The sequence below is a fragment of the Telmatherina bonti genome (genome assembly GCF_933228915.1).
Source record: "Telmatherina bonti genome assembly, chromosome: 11".
NCBI lineage: Eukaryota > Metazoa > Chordata > Actinopteri > Atheriniformes > Telmatherinidae > Telmatherina > Telmatherina bonti.
Genome location: NC_136629.1, coordinates 39,061,802 through 39,077,724, shown reverse-complemented (window position 1 = coordinate 39,077,724; position 15,923 = coordinate 39,061,802). Strand labels below are relative to the sequence as shown.

At 45.1% G+C, this 15,923-nt stretch overlaps 2 protein-coding genes across 4 annotated transcripts in view; one reads left to right on the top strand and one right to left on the bottom strand.

The window, feature by feature from the left end:
- Positions 1–209: 209 nt before the first annotated feature.
- On the bottom strand, positions 210–7,560 carry cryzl1 (crystallin, zeta (quinone reductase)-like 1). Of its 3 annotated transcripts, XM_079249419.1 has the most exons (13): positions 7,342–7,560; positions 6,952–7,029; positions 6,672–6,744; positions 6,547–6,591; positions 2,427–2,495; positions 1,939–2,072; positions 1,750–1,861; positions 1,601–1,621; positions 1,191–1,289; positions 990–1,102; positions 783–888; positions 666–711; positions 210–524 (listed from the first exon to the last, which is right to left on the bottom strand). In XM_079249419.1, the coding sequence occupies exons 1-13, from the start codon at positions 7,405–7,407 to the stop codon at positions 428–430; spliced, it is 1,059 nt and encodes a 352-aa protein (XP_079105545.1). In that variant the 5' UTR covers positions 7,408–7,560; the 3' UTR covers positions 210–427. The 3 variants fall into 3 exon arrangements, with proteins under 3 accessions (XP_079105545.1, XP_079105546.1, XP_079105547.1); XM_079249420.1 differs by lacking the exon at positions 1,601–1,621; XM_079249421.1 differs by lacking the exons at positions 1,601–1,621; positions 1,750–1,861; positions 1,939–2,072.
- Positions 7,561–8,398: 838 nt separating this feature from the next.
- itsn1 (intersectin 1 (SH3 domain protein)) overlaps positions 8,399–15,923 on the top strand; it is a 119,664-nt gene continuing 112,139 nt past the window's right edge. The window contains exon 1 of the mRNA XM_079249009.1: positions 8,399–8,537. The gene's annotated coding sequence lies outside the window, so the exon portion shown is untranslated. The remainder of the gene's footprint in view (positions 8,538–15,923) is intronic.

Below are 15,923 nucleotides of genomic sequence, written 5' to 3'. Positions count from 1 at the left end.
AACTGCTGTTTTATGTGTTTTTATTCAGACAAAAAGGCCTTTTGCATCCAGTAGTTTGGTTCTTTATGCATCAGGAAACTCTCAGAACTTCTCTCCTGTTTGTCTGGAGGTTCACACAATCTGTCATTTTTACATTAAAAGCAACATTTTCTAGAAATAACCAGACATGCAGTCGAACTCTTCACATAGAATTTGTCTTTATTGGGTGAAATTCAGCACTGTGGCGCCGATGAGACACATTTCATTAGAAGCGGTTTGAAAGTTAAGATGTTTGTCGGGCGACTGCAGGCCGACGTATCGGGGGCTGCATGCTCTGGTGGGGGGGGGGGGGGGGGTGGTGAAGCTGGTCGTAGTTTCCTTTGTCTGGACGGCCAGACGTCCGTCACATCGGACCCGTTTAACTGTCAGAACCGACTGATTATTTCGGTCAGAGCTGAACAACAGCCTTTTTCTGTGGATGACGCTGGACCGTCTCCATGGCAACCGTGGCTTCATACAGAGGAAGCGCTTCCTCTGGCTGAGGTCTGCAGAGACAAATCTGATTAGGAAGCTCGGCGCTTCTCGGAAGAACACATCATATATTTCTAATTGGTTATTATGCTGAGGCGTCGCCATGGAAACGTTTCAAAACTGAAAAACGAAATGTTCCTAAGCTGCAGTTTCACCTGAGTATTCCTGCTGACATCTTCTCCACGATATCCTTCAGTATATCTGGAAAAGGCTGCTAAGGACTAACGGAGGCGTGTTTGCACGTGTTGGATAAGAGACTGAGCGCAGGATACGGAGATATCTTCCCTGCTGAGACGAGGACGACGTCCACGCTTCAGGATTGAGGAACGACACAGAGGCTGATTTTAAATGCAGCAATCTGCAATCTGGAGGATCCAACTGCAACAAAGACGAAAAGTTCAACGTCAACTTTCACTTTCAGGATCCATGAAGAGGATTTTTATCTTTTTAACATGCTGTTATGTCCGACGCCGTCTCACCTGCAGGTCCTGGTGGGACGTCACCCAGTGTCCGCCCACACCCAGAACGCTGATGATGTCATGTTTATGTGGGAGAAATTTCTTCATCTCCTCCTCCTCTTCATGCAAACAGACTTAAGGCGCCGATAAAAGCAAAACTTTGGATTTCTGTTCATCCAAAGAAACTTAAAAATCATATTTCTACATCTAAACACTCCTCACCTCCAGAGTCGATGACGATATCCACTCCAAGCCCCCCGGTCTCCTCCAGAACCACAGACAGCAGATCGGATCCTCCTTTGTGCACTGGAATTACTCTGGCTTCACACACACACACACACAGACGAGTTAAAACGACTTTCAGACTCACGAAGCGTCTAAAAGCTTCACCACAGCACATAAAACATGAAGCCTGCTGAGTTGCACTGTGTGCAGTTCTCAGCGTGTCCACACGGTGGCAGCAGGTTTTAACGTCGGGACAACTCGAAGCGAAGACGTGAAGGTTATAATAATTATTATTAAATTAAAAACTCCTGGTGGGACGAGACCGATGAGGATTCATAAAGTAAAGCTGCACCGTGGAAGCAGGAAGGAAGCGTGTGTGTAAATCAGCTGGAAAGACTAAACCTCACCTACTAAAGGATCCTGCACACCTGAGCAGCATGAGGAGATGAGAGGGAGAGGAAGCGTTGGTAAAGGGATGAAAGAGGAAGAAGGAAACAAACAGTTTGTTATGAAGGGAAGATCTTGGACCTGCAGGTCCGTGTTGGCGGGTACACACCTACGCTGGGACGCAGCTGCTCCAGGAATGTGTGTGTTTGCGGTGTGTGTGACGTCGTCAGAACCTTCACTCCGTGATAACAAGCCAACTGGATGCACATGAGTCCGAAAGGCTTCACAGCAAGAGGAGAGGACATCGTTACAAACACACACCGAGACTCAGACCTGATGCTTGTGTTGTTTAACGTACGCTGGCTCCGTCCATCACCAGGAGTGTGTGTCCGGCAGCGATGTGAGCATGTGTGTGTAGAGCTGTGTACGCACGGAGGCCATCACGCAGGGCTCCGGCGACACACACTGGGCTGAGCTTCTCTGGCTTCTGAACTGAACACACACACACACACAGAAAAGCTTTTTCACCTGATTGATTTTTAATTTGTTTAATTCTGTTTAGTTGAAGAATTTATTTAAACAAACTGCAAAATAATTTCCTTCTTCATCTTGTACAAGACTTTAAGGTGAAGTGGGAGAAAATACACGTGGAGCAGGTAAACTTCTGCAGGGCTCAACTTCAGACCTCCTGAAGTGCTACGTGCAGACGAGGTGTCGGAAAGGAGAACTCACACAGTCAGATACATTTGGTAAAGCAGAGCAGAGGAGGTCGGACTTCAGGTCAGCAGGAATAAGATGTAAAGGGGTGTGTGTGTGTTCGTGTGTGTGTGTTTACGTGGGTCTTACCTAAATAATATTCATCTATGTCAACGACTTCACAGAGTCCAGAACAGGGAGAGTCCAGGGGAAGGACACCTGGGGGAGCAGGTAAGACGTGATGAGATGGGGGGAGCAGGTAAGACGTGATGAGATGGGGGGGGAGCAGGTAAGACGTGATGAGATGGGGGGGGGAGCAGGTAAGACGTGATGAGATGGGGGGGAGCAGGTAAGACGTGATGAGAGTCCAGCGGTAAAATCTGCTAAGGTGTCCCACAGCTGAACTCTCGTGGGCTCACCATCTGCGGGAGGAGCCGTAGGGGTCGGGTGCAGTGTGAGCTGGGCGGCAGCAAGGGGCGGGGACCCTGGCGGTCCGATCCCCGGCTGCAGAAGCTGGCTCTAGGGACGTGGAATCTCACCTCTCTGGTGGGGAAGGAGCCTGAGCTTGTGCGCGAGGTTGAGCGGTTCCGGCTAGATATAGTTGGACTCACCTCGACGCATGGCTTGGGCTCTGGAACCAGAACCCTCGAGAGGGGCTGGACCTTCTTCCACTCTGGAGTTGCTCATGGTGAGAGGCGCCGAGCAGGTGTGGGCATTCTCATCAGCCCCCAGCTTGGTGCCTGCACGTTGGGGTTTACCCCGGTGGATGAAAGGGTAGTTTCCCTCCTCCTCCGGGTGGGGGGACGGGTCCTGACTGTTGTCTGTGCTTATGCACCGAACAGCAGTTCAGAGTACCCACCCTTTCTGGAGTCCTTGGAGGGAGTGCTGGAGGGTGCTCCTTCTGGGGACTCCATTGTTCTGCTGGGGGACTTCAATGCTCACGTGGGCAATGACAGTGAGACCTGGAGGGGAGTGATTGGGAGGCATGGTCCCCTCCTCTGAACCCAAATGGTGTTTTGTTATTGGACTTCTGTGCTCGTCATGGATTGTCCATAACGAACACCATGTTCCAACATAAGAGTGTCCATATGTACACCTGGCATCAGGATTCCCTGGGCCGCAGTTCAATGATCGACTTTGTAGTCGTATCGTCGGACCTGCGGCCACATGCCTTGGACACTCGGGTGAAGAGGGGGGCGGAGCTGTCAACTGATCACCACCTGGTGGTGAGTTGGCTCAGATGGTGGGGGAGGAGACCGGTCAGAGCTGGCAGACCCAAACGTGTTGTGAGGGTCTGCTGGCAGCTGATGGGTACCGGCGGGCTAAGCGGCATGCGGCTTCGGCCGTTGCCGAGGCAAAAACTCGGGCATGGGAGGAGTTCGGCGAGGCCATGGAGAAAGACTTCCGGACGGCTTCGAGGAGATTCTGGTCCACCATCCGGTGGCTCAGGAGGGGGAAGCAGTGCTCCATCAACACTGTGTACAGTGGAGGTGGGGAGCTGCTGACCTCAACTCGGGACGTTGTGGGTCGGTGGAGGGAATACTTCGAAGACCTCCTCAATCCTACCAACACGTCTTCCGATGAGGAAGCAGAGCTGGTGGACTCAGGGGTGGACTCTCCTATCTCTGGGGCTGAAGTCGCTGAGGTGGTCAAAAAGCTCCTTGGCGGCAAGGCCCCGGGGGTGGACGAGATCCGCCCGGAGTTCCTTAAGACTCTGGATGCTGTGGGGCTGTCCTGGCTGACACGCCTCTGCAGCATCGCGTGGACATCGGGGACAGTACCGCTGGACTGGCAGACTGGGGTGGTGGTCCCCCTTTTTAAGAAGGGGGACCGGAGGGTGTGTTCCAATTACAGGGGAATCACACTCCTCAGCCTCCCTGGTAAGGTCTATTCAGGGGTCCTGGAGAGGAGAGTCCGCCGGATAGTCGAATCCCGGATTGAGGAGGAGCAGTGTGGTTTTTGTCCTGGTCGCGGAACAGTGGACCAGCTCTATACCCTCTTTGGGGTCTTGGAGGGGGCATGGGAGTTTGCCCAACCAGTCTACAAGTGCTTTGTGGACTTGGAGAAGGCATTCGACTGTGTCCCCCGGGGGCTCCTGTGGGGGGTACTCCAGGAGTATGGGGTACCGGACCCCCTTGTAAGGGCTGTCCGGTCCCTGTACGACAGGTGTCAGAGCTTGGTCCGCATTAGTAAGTTGGATTCGTTTCCGGTGAGGGTTGGACTCCACCAAGGCTGCCCTTTATCACCGATTCTGTTCATAACTTATATGGACAGAATTTCTAGGCGCAGCCGAGGTGTTGAGGGGATCTGGCTTGGTGGCCTCAGGATTGGGTCCCTGCTTTTTGCAGATGACGTGGTCCTGTTGGCTTCATCTGGTCGTGATCTCCAGCTCTCACTTGAGCGATTCGCGGCCGAGTGTGAAGCGGCTGGGATGAGAATCAGCACCTCAAAATCTGAGACCATGGTCCTCAGCCGGAATAGGGTGGATTGCCCTCTCCGGGTCGGGAGTGAGGTCCTGCCTCAAGTGGAGGAGTTTAAATATCTCGGGGTCTTGTTCACGAGTGAGGGAAGGATGGAGCGCGAGATGGACAGACGGATCGGTGCGGCGTCTGCAGTAATGTGGACTCTGCGCCGGTCTGTCGTGGTGAAGAAGGAGCTGAGCCAGAAGGCGAAGCTCTCCATTTACCAGTCGATCTACGTTCCTACCCTCACCTATGGTCATGAGCTGTGGGTCGTGACCGAAAGAAGGAGATCTCGTATACTGGCGGCTGAAATGAGTTTCCTCCGCAGGGTGGCCGGGCTCTCCCTTAGAGATAGGGTGAGGAGCTCGGTCATCCGGGAGGGGCTCAGAGTAGAGCCGCTGCTCCTCCGCATCGAGAGGAACCAGTTGAGGTGGCTCGGGCATCTGGTCAGGATGCCTCCTGGACCTCCCTGGTGAGGTGTTCCAGGCACGTCCCTCTGGGAGGAGACCCCGGGGAAGACCCAGGACACGCTGGAGGGATTATATCTCTCGGCTGGCCTGGGAACGCCTCGGGATCCCCCCGCAGAGTTGGCAAATGTGGCTGGGGAGAGGGAAGTCTGGGCTTCCCAGCTTAGGCTGCTGTCCCCGCGACCCGACCCCAGATAAGCGGCAGAAGATGAATGGATGGATGGGATGGATGGATGTCCCACAGCTGCATGAAAGATTCCAGTTTTATGATTCAGACCCAGAAGAAGAAAAACGGGAGGCTCTTGTGATTCTACAGCAGGGACGGGCACCTCCGGACCCTGCATGTTTCCCTGCTCCAACATCCTGATTCAGACCAAATGGAGCCAACAGCCTGTCCAGTTCTGCACAAGGACCCATTCCTGTAGACCAGGTCTGATGAAACAGAAATATCTAAAACCTGCAGGACTGAAGCTGCTCATCCCACATCGACAACATACGCCTCGGGCCTCAATCACAGAAAAATGTCTTTGCTGACAAGAAGAGGCGGAAGTATTTAAGCAAGTCGAGCTCAGGTGGCTCCGTCAGCAGTCAGCTTTACCTCAGGGGACCGCAGACCTGCAGGTTTGAGACGTTTGTCTGTTCAGACAAACCTGATCCACATCTAATGCATCCATCAGACACATGTTCTGCACAGTGACTCTTAAATCAGGTGAGTTGGTGTGAGGAAACATCTAAAACCTGCAGGAAAAGTGTCCTGTTCTACATTCTGACTCCGGTCCACTTGGCTGGAACAATAAGACATGTTCGGAAGGAGCACGCAACTCAGTGTGAAGTAAAAACAGGACGCAGCGGAGGGATGCAAGGCTTCTTCTGCAGCACGGCTCCTCATCGTTCTGACGTCTGAGATCCGGCAGGTTCATGGATGAGGAACCTTCTGCACACAGGAGACCAACTAAAATCCAGCTTCTTCCTAGAAATGAAACCACTTCTGGCCTGGAAGTGGAGCTTCTTGCTGTAAGACGCATGCCAGCCGGCCTGGAGGACGTTATTTAAACCATCTTTAACTCTCCAACCAGACAAAGCAAAACTTTCTGATCGTTTGACGAGATGACGTGACGACGTGCTCAGCTCATCAGCAGCATGGCTGCAGCGTCAGACCAGACGGCTGGAACAAAATCAGGATGGAGGGGAGATGAAGGCTCAAGTGAAGGTTGAACAATGATGTGAAGCGTGCTGCCGAGAATGTAACGGAGCGTGCTCTGTTCTCCTAAACATGACCACCTGGAGGCCACAACACGACCTACATCGTGTTCCCAGAATTCCTTTAAAAACATTTCTCACCGACAACGTCGTCGTCCCGCTGAAAGAAGGAAACCTTTGGGCCAACTGTGGACAGAGAGACACACTGATCAGTGTTGGTGAAGATCGTTCATAGCTATTTGCAGGTGCAAGTTGTGCTTTACGACCTTGAAGGACGACTCCTGCCACCTCCCTGCCAACAGGAATGAGATCTCTCTGGATTCCCACATCACGGAGCAGCTGGAACAGACCAGAGAGGAGAAACACCAGACATGGTTACTGGTCTGTACAGTTCGTGCATCGAGGAGATCGTCAACACCAGCAGATATGTGGACATGAGAACTTTCATTTTACACAGACTTTAGATTTAAAAACAACAAAAAGGTTTAACATCTTTTCACTCCATCTTCTAGAGCTCATCTTTAAATGATGTGTGAAGAGACAAACCTGAAGGTCCAGCGGGCTGAGTCCACATGCCTTCACCTGAATTCTGACCTGGTGGTGGCCCAAAACATCTGGAAGAGTCTGCCGAGAAACACAAAGTCCTCACAAAGAGCAGAAAACAGTCTGAATAAATTATTCAATTAGACACTTCTTTCCCACGATGCACTTAAAAACACAAACTGTCATTTTTCTGCTAAACTTTCCTCATGGATGATCTGATGATGTGTCGTTCAGTGGTTTCATTAAACACCCACTAAACGTTTAAGCAACGATAATTACACTCATTTTAAACAGTGTCGCACTTTTAGTCAGCTTTAACTTGATCTCCAGGTATAACAGACATAAATATGCCCTATAAAATAGACATAAACATCCCAGAATCAGCAGACTCACCGTGTCCTGAATGACGAACTTGGGCTCTGCATCAGTTGCTCCTGCTCGGTAATATAAACCTTTCATTCTGCTTTTTGTTTAATCAGTGCAGATGTAAACAGATAAAATATATGTTCTGTAACGATAACTGCGTGTTTTCTGGGGTTAAAAGTGTTTTGTTTTTACATCCCAGTTAAAACAACCGGTTTCCAGTTCCCTGCTAGCTTCTGTCAGCTGACCTCTTCTTCTTCGCTTTATATTTTATGGTAGTAGCCAATGAAACAGCGCTTTTCGCGCCATCTATTGCCTTTCGGAGTCATTACACCGTAATAAATACATTTATTCAGTAATGTTACACTAATTTGCTTTGTATTTGTTTATTTCTTCCTGTGTTGAAAATGTAATCTTCACGTTTGTTTGCCTATTTATTAAAAGCCACATTTTGTCCTATTAGTCTTAATTTTCAGAGTTAGAAGGACATGGTTCAGTCATATGTGTGAGATGTGTTATTTACAATTATTATTACTTTTTAGCTGTTTACTTAGTTATGTGATCTTTGTCCTTTTACCTGCTCTGCTTCTAAAGATACCTAGGTGTAAATGTGGATTTTCTGCTGTGTATCTTCAAAGGGAATTTTTAAAGTTAATTTCTATAGTTTTGCTTTTTCAATTAGATTATTATATTCATTATTAGATTAGATTTATTATCATAATGTTGAATTATAAAACATAATAATGTTATTACAATAAAACATTATTAATAGCAAATTATAAGAATTTGGAAATTGTCAGGAAAAATACGTTTCGGGGGGGGAAAAAACTCAACTATAAATTTAAGACGCTGTTTTTGCTTTACATTTTCCTTTGAATATCAAATGGGAAAAAAAAAAACCATTATATATGATGAAATAACAACAAACAGACATAAATCATAAAACACAAAACATAAATTTGTTTATTTCTCAGCGTCCCAGGAGCCTGGCAGGAAGAGATCTCGCGAGATCGGGCCTTTTTTTATTGAAACCCGAATGACGTCTCGCGAGACATCAGCGTTACCCCATTTTCCAGCTCAGTCAGTCGGGATCTGTGTTCCACGGGAGGAGAAGCAGGACGGCTTCCGAGGATAAACCGGTATAGCTGGGGAGTAGATGTTACATTATATGGTCACATAAACACGCAACGAGCTACTTTAAACAACGATGGAAGCCGAACTATGAGGTAAGAGCAGGCTGTAGTACGGGTGATGTGAAAGAATGTCCCTGACGTTAGCTCACTGGTTAGCCTAGCTCCCTTGATAACCTAGCTCCCTGCTTAGCCTGCATGCTAGCTCCTCTGGAATAAAACCTCTTACTGTATAGTTGTTCTCATTTATCCCGTTTAGCTGACAGGAGCTAGCCTGTAACTGTGACAGCAGCCCGTTTAGATGAGTATTTGTTTAATACAAGCTGAGCAACCTGAAACTGGAGGTCGGTCCAATGCAGCCACTGTTTACAGTTAGCCCGAATGCTAGTGGGAAATCACTGCATCTGCACTAACTGTGTAAGACCTGACCCTAACTATCTGTGTGTGTCCTCACCTTAACTACCTGTGTGTGTGATCTGACCTTAACTACCTGTGCAAGACCTGACCTTAACTACCTGTGTAAGACCTAACCTTAACTACCTGTGCAAAACCTGACCTTAACTACCTGTGCAAGACCTGACCTTAACTACCTGTGCAAGACCTGACCTTAACTACCTGTGTGATCTCGCCTTAGCTACCAGTGTGTGACCTGACCTTATCTACCTGTGTGTGACCTCACCTTAACTACCTGTGTATAGCCTCATCTGTGTGTGACCTCACCTTAACATTGTTACTTGAGGTTAATCTTTGACTGGCCCCCTCTGCCCAGGCCAGGTGAGGTTGTTGGGACTGTTCGGGCAGGGAGTGACTTTCAGAGCTGATACAGTCTCAGCTAGGCTCGTTTTACTGCCTTCCCAACTGATGTTGGTCACACAGCTGCCCCACCTGCCCAGGTACAGCTGATGTTAGTCACACAGCTGCCCTACCTGCCCAGGTACAGTTGATGTTAGTCACACAGCCTCCCCACCTGCCCAGGTACAGCTGATGTTAGTCACACAGCCTCTCCACCTGCCCAGGTATAGCTGATGTTAGTCACACAGCTGCTTTACCTGCCCAGGTACAGCTGATGTTGGTCACACAGCTGCCCTCCCTGCCCAGGTACAGCTGATGTTAGTCACACAGCCTCTCCACCTGCCCAGGTACAGCTGATGTTAGTCACACAGCTGCCCTCCCTGCCCAGGTACAGCTGATGTTGGTCACACAGCTGATGTTAGTCACACAGCTGCCTTACCTGCCCAGGTACAGCTGATGTTGGTCACACAGCTGCCTTACCTGCCCAGGTACAGCTGATGTTGGTCACACAGCTGATGTTAGTCACACAGCTGCCTTACCTGCCCAGGTACAGCTGATGTTGGTCACACAGCTGCCCTCCCTGCCCAGTTACAGCTGCTGTTAGTCACACAGCTGTCCTCCCTGCCCAGGTACAGCTGATGTTAGTCACAAAGCCTCCCCACCTGCCCAGGTACAACAACCTGCTCAGAACCATGTTGTCTTTTTGAAACAGGATGGCAGAAGCTGCAGGCAGAGCGCTTGATCATCTGCCAGTTAAGCTGAAATGATGCAGGAAGTAAGCATGAATCACCATACAGAACCTTCCTGTTACTGTAAATGCTCTTCCCAGAGTCTTATTAGCGAACGTGTAATTCCACTGAACTGATGGGCAAGCCTCAGGATGTTCCATCAGCTAGGGCTGGTTTCCATGGTAACCTGGATGCTGGCTAGGATTCCTGAAGGTGGAAGAACCTCAGATGGAAATGCTTGGTCTGTGTTGACAGAAAGGGTTGTTTCTTTCCTACCACCCCTGTTAGTTGACAACATATGCTCTAACATGAAGAGTAGCAGAAATACAGCGTTGCACACTTATTAGTTCAGGTTTTATTGGATTAAAGTTAAAATGGTTCATTTATCAAATAGTGATTGGAAAGAAAACAAACAACCATATTGATAACCAGCTACCCATCATGCCAAAGATGATTTAAAGTAGAAATAATTCATTTTTTATGAGGTAGCTTTAGATCTAGTTTGGCACTAGAAGACATTTTTGCCTTTCACTTTGGATGTTCGTTGCAAACAAAAGAACACAAATAATTATTTCAAAATAAATTATAAAAAAAGTTCATTTCGGTTATTATTCTTTTGGAGAATGTTTCTGCTGTTATCACAAGAGCTGTGTCGGACTCTTGTTTCCATGTACTGACAGCAACAGCGGGCTTAAACAGATCATATTATGCTTTGGAAGCATTATTTAAAGGTCTTCTCTATTTTCCTTTAATTGCTGTGAAACTCTCCAAAACCTGTGTTGTGAAAATACATGTAGGAAACATAAACATCCCCTTTTTAATTATAGATACATGTTTGGTAAGGTCTGTAAACTCTAGTTTAAAACTCTGAGGAAGTCTTTTAAAACCACCTGCAGCTCGCTTTGAAAGAGAAAAAGTTTATTTTAAATCCAGACAGAAGGACCAGGGAACGTTTAGGAATTCCAGCTGCTTCTAGGAGGAATGAAAGACAAGAATATTTTAATCATATATTCCAGCAAATCTATTCAACACAGTGAGCTTTTCTTTTATTTGAAAACCAGCGCCAGCGTTACCATGGCCGATCAACTCGAAGCCGGCACTTGCCGTCCGAAACCGATCCCTCCGCCCGACAAGGAATCTTTAAAACGACAAATCAGACGCACAGTTTAACTTTTCAGTAGGTTACAGAGATTAGGCAATCTTTTCTGTTTTCAGCTTAACTGTCACGTCATCACTGTGATATGATCTGTCGCTTCCTGATATGTGTGGGTGTGTGTGTGTGCGAGTGTGTGTGTTTACATTCCTGGATTCAGGCAGTAAAGTCGCCTTTGACAAAACCTTGATTTGTAAAAAACTCTGGAGTGTCTAACAAGTGTCTGGTCAGCACGTTGCTGTGAGGGACGAGTGCACGAGGACGTACCAGTGCACGAGGACGTACCAGTGCACGAGGACGGACCAGTGTACAAGGACAGGATGTGTTGATGCAGGAGGAGGACGTGTACAGCATCCTGGGTGGACGTGGGTCCTGGCATTGATTAAGCAGCACCATTTGACAGCAGAGTGTTAACAGTGTGTGTGTATTCTGCATGTATGGAGCTCAGCGTGTGTGGTGAAAGAGGGTGTGTCTTTAGTGTATGAGTGTGAAACAGGAGGTGTGTGTTTAGAGGCTTTATGCACATGTTGTGTGTGTGTGTGGGAGGATTTGAACAGTGAATGGTGTGTGAAGGCATTTCTATCATTAATACGAACACCGTCATGAATAAGGCATTTATACAAGGCACCGTCAACAAAAACATTCTGCTCTCCATAAAGTGGATGAAATGTTCGAGTCTTGTGGCGAGGGAAGTTATTACAACACATCTCAGCCAGTGAGGCGGTTTCTGTCCGTCAGGTCATCTTGATTCCCGCTGACCGAGACGTCATCCAACCCACCGAGTTTGGTTCTGTCAGATCGGCAGACCAGCTGGGTTGTTATTCGCTGTTAAACCTTATTTGATTTGACATTTTAATTGCTGGTGTTTTAGTGTTAACTCTCTGGATCATTTAGAAGGCCTGCTTTTCTAATTCAAGCTGTTTTCTTGTCTTTGTTTCATGATTTTATATCTTCTTTAAATATCAGAGTTCAGTGTGTAAATGTGTTTGCTTTCTAAGTTTTTGAAGCTTAATCTATCAGTCTTTTATAACAATGGGAATTTTCCATTCTTTGGGAGTGGAGCTTGTTGATTAATGTTGATTAATTCAGGAAAATGATTTCCAATTATTACCAATAATTCACATGTACCTGTACTGTAAGGCCATAATCAATGTGTCTAAATGTAAAAGTGACTCAACTTTTCTCCCCTTCAGTGTGAGAGTCCTGGTGGAGTTATATAAGGGTTTAATTGATATAGTTGTGCTCCAGCTTAATATGCAATTAGTCGATTGACCTGATCATAAAATGGAACATTTATATAGATGAATGAAAGCATCATATTTGTTACAAAATGTGAATGGATTCTTGTGATTCATAATTCATATGTTGAACTCAGGATCAGGCGTGCCCCCAGAACTTGCGGCATTTGATTGGTATATACTGTATATTATACTGTCTGAAAAGCCATTGTTGCCTGGTGCAGCGTTTTATTAGCAAAGCCGCTACGGGTGTTTATAATGCAATGTATCAACAATGAAATTTCCCCGTCTAATTTTCATTGTTTACTTTGTCAACAAATTGTTGCAGCCTTAGTAGAGATGTTGTGCATGGCCATCAAACTGCTGCTGGTCAAAAGGGCATGTTAAAAAGGCCAACTTCACAGACGAAATAAATATGTTTGCAGCCTGGTTCAAAAATTAATTTTAGGTTTAATAGGTCATGTTTACCTTCATGACTACTGTGAGGGGAGTGATTTTTTTTTCTAACTCGCCCGTTTTAAAGTAATTTAATCTCAAAGTTCGGCATATTTAGGGGCGGGTCCTTTTGATTGATAGTTACCGATCTCCCGCTTCAAGTCAGAAGAACGTAGAGCAACCACGGTTTTTAGCCGGTTAATAACGTCTTAGCTTTAGCCCGCTTACCTCCGTTAGCTGGTTAGCTAACTTAAAACAAAAAATAAAATAATACAAATAAAAAAAAAAAGACTAAATTAAAAGTAAGAAAACTACACAAATAAAAAAACAAATCTATCTCAGTCAAAATGTATTTTTGGGTCACTGTGGCAGTCCCAAGCCCAGATAAAGGAGGAGGGTTGAACATGCAGCTAGCTATTCCACAAAACATAACAATCCTTTGGTTAAATTTAATATTTGATAATCTAACATTTAATAAAGTAGGACAAAGCTGATTTATGTGGTTTTAATGATAGTCAAAATAATTTTTCAAAGGGATAGCCCGTTTCAGTGGCAAAAAAAGAAAAGAATAGAAGAAAAATAGTACAGGATCCATCATCTGGCGGTGGTTTGGATACCGGAGAGAGGATGTTGACCAAACAACTGTTGTATGAAAAGTATCTCCCAAAAATGTCGCCACAAAAGGTAGTAGTACCACAAATTTATTTCATATTTTGAAAAGTCACCCCGTAAAGCACGTATTTTCTTTTTTTTTTTTACTTTATTGCCTTAGAACATGAATATAACAGGCAATTTACATTACAACAAATAACAGTGTTGAGATTGGTTCAAATTGAAGATATATGTCTGTTTAAATACCGGAAGGAGGTATAAGCATAGCAGGAAAAAAAATAAATAAAATAAAATAAAATAAAAATATATATACATATATTCATATGTATTCCTACAATATACACATCTAAACACATTTACATACATACACTTGCACTTCAATTAAGAAACTTTGACACACATGACCATCTTCTTGAAAAAATGTCCATTTTAAGTTGTAGTTGGGCAGTTAGAGATTCCATCCAATAAACATGTAGTAGTTTTTGTGTCCATTGGGCTACAGTGGGTGGGCAGGGCTTTAGCCAGTTTAATGTAATCATCTTCCTTGCAACCATTTACAGGATATGGAGTATGTAGCATTGATCCGCAGTAAGTGTATCGCTGGGATAAATGTCCAGGACAAACGTAAGGGGATCCCATGGTAGATCTGTGCTTATGATATCCTCAATTATCTTCTTTATGTTTTCCCAAAATGTCTTAATTTTAGGGCAGTCCCAGAAGATATGAGTATGATCACTGACTGTGCCACATTTCCTCCAACATTTATCTGTGGTAGTACTTTTAAATATATGAGTCTTTAATGGTGTCCGAAAAAAGCGAGTTTTTGTTTTCCAGTCAAATTCTCTCCAATTTTGGCTATTAATCCCTTTATGGCACTGAGAAAACATTCTTCGCTATGACTCCTCTGTAATAATTACATTCATCTCAAGTTCCCACTGGTGTTTAGCATGAGTAGTATCATCCGACATGTCCTGCATCAAATTTTTATACATTACAGATATTATTTTTTCTGTTGTTACTTGTTTGTCCGACAACCTAACAAAATATTCTTCAATACTTGTAGGTTCTCTCTTAACCATGTCCCATTGTACATGCTTTGTCAGATAATCTCTTATCTGTAAGTATCTATACAGATCTTGTTGGGGTAGAAAGAATTGTTCCTGTAATTGTGCAAATGATTTAATTGTCTGCCCACAAAATAGATGGCTAATGACAATCAGGCCCTTCTCTGCCCATCTTTTAAAAGCTCGATCGGACATTGATGGCAAAAACTCTATATTTCCTACAATAGGCATGGCACGAGAAAGTCCTGACTTCCCTCTAGTTTGTTTTTGAATACAATTACAGGCCTTAAGTGTCTGCAAAATCCATGGATTGGTAATTTTAATCTTTTTCAATGAATTTTGACTCAAAAAAGGAAGGTTACCCAGAGACAACCCAGGAACAGAATTTTGTTCAATAGAAACCCATAAATTTTCTGGGTCCTTAACCACCCAGGCTGAAATTGTTCAGAGTCGTGTTGACCAATAATAAAGTTTCAAATTGGGAAGTCCAAGGACCCCCCCTTTTCTTTACTTGTCATTAACACTTTCAATCGTACTCTAGGTTTTTGTTTTTGCCAAATAAATTTTTAAATAAATTTTTCTAATGTTTTAAATGTTAATTGTGGCACTAAAATAGGAAGAGACTGAAATAAAAATAAAAATCTTGGTAAAATATTCATTCTCACTGATTCAATCCTGCCCAGGAGTGACAAGGGAAGAACATCCCATTTATCCGTGTCTTTTTTAACCTCTTTTAATAATTTTCCATAATTTGAAGTAAAAAGTTGAGTGGGTTTAGGGGTAAGATGAATGCCCAAATATCGAAAACCATGTGTAGATTTTTTGAAGGAGACCAAATTATCTAATTTATTTGGCCACTCCCCAACAATCATCATAGCTTCTGATTTATTAGTATTAACCTTGTATCCTGAGACCAAGCTGTATTTATTAAGACACTGTAAAAGGGCAGGAATTAAAGTAGTGGGCTCCTCAAATAAATAACAAAATGTCATCAGCAAAAAGTGCTAGCCTGTGTTGAACATTTGCATCATCCCTTATCCCCTGTATACCTGGGTCAGTTCTTATTAACTCTGCCAAAGGCTCAATACTTAAAATAAATAGACAAGGGGAGAGACCATCGCCCTGCCGTGTACCGCGCCCCAGGGGGAAGAAATCCGAGCAATAACCATTTACTCGAACTCTAGATTTGGGGTTCCTGTAGAAAAGTTTAATCCAGTCAACAAATGGATCATTAAAACCCATATGTTTTAGTAATTGCTCCAAAAACAACCAGTCTACTCGGTCAAACGCTTTCTCTGCATCTAAACCGAGAAGTACTGATGGGGTTTTTCTTTTCATTTGTATTGTTTGCAGATTTAGCGCTCTCCTGACATTGTCACATCCTTGTCTATTGGCAACAAAACCAGTCTGATCAGGCTTAACAAGTGATTTGATATATTTCTGAAGTCTGTTCGCAATAA

Bases quoted from the DNA above. Each gene is read 5' to 3' on its own strand.
- cryzl1 (XM_079249419.1), bottom strand. From the start codon at position 7,407: ATGAAAGGTTTATATTACCGAGCAGGAGCAACTGATGCAGAGCCCAAG. The intron at 2,073-2,426 runs GTAAGACCCACG...GTGTGTGTTCAG, and splicing joins CATAGATGAATATTATTTAG to TTCAGAAGCCAGAGAAGCTC. The intron at 889-989 runs GTGAGACGGCGT...TCTTTGTTGCAG, and splicing joins CGTCCCACCAGGACCTGCAG to TTGGATCCTCCAGATTGCAG.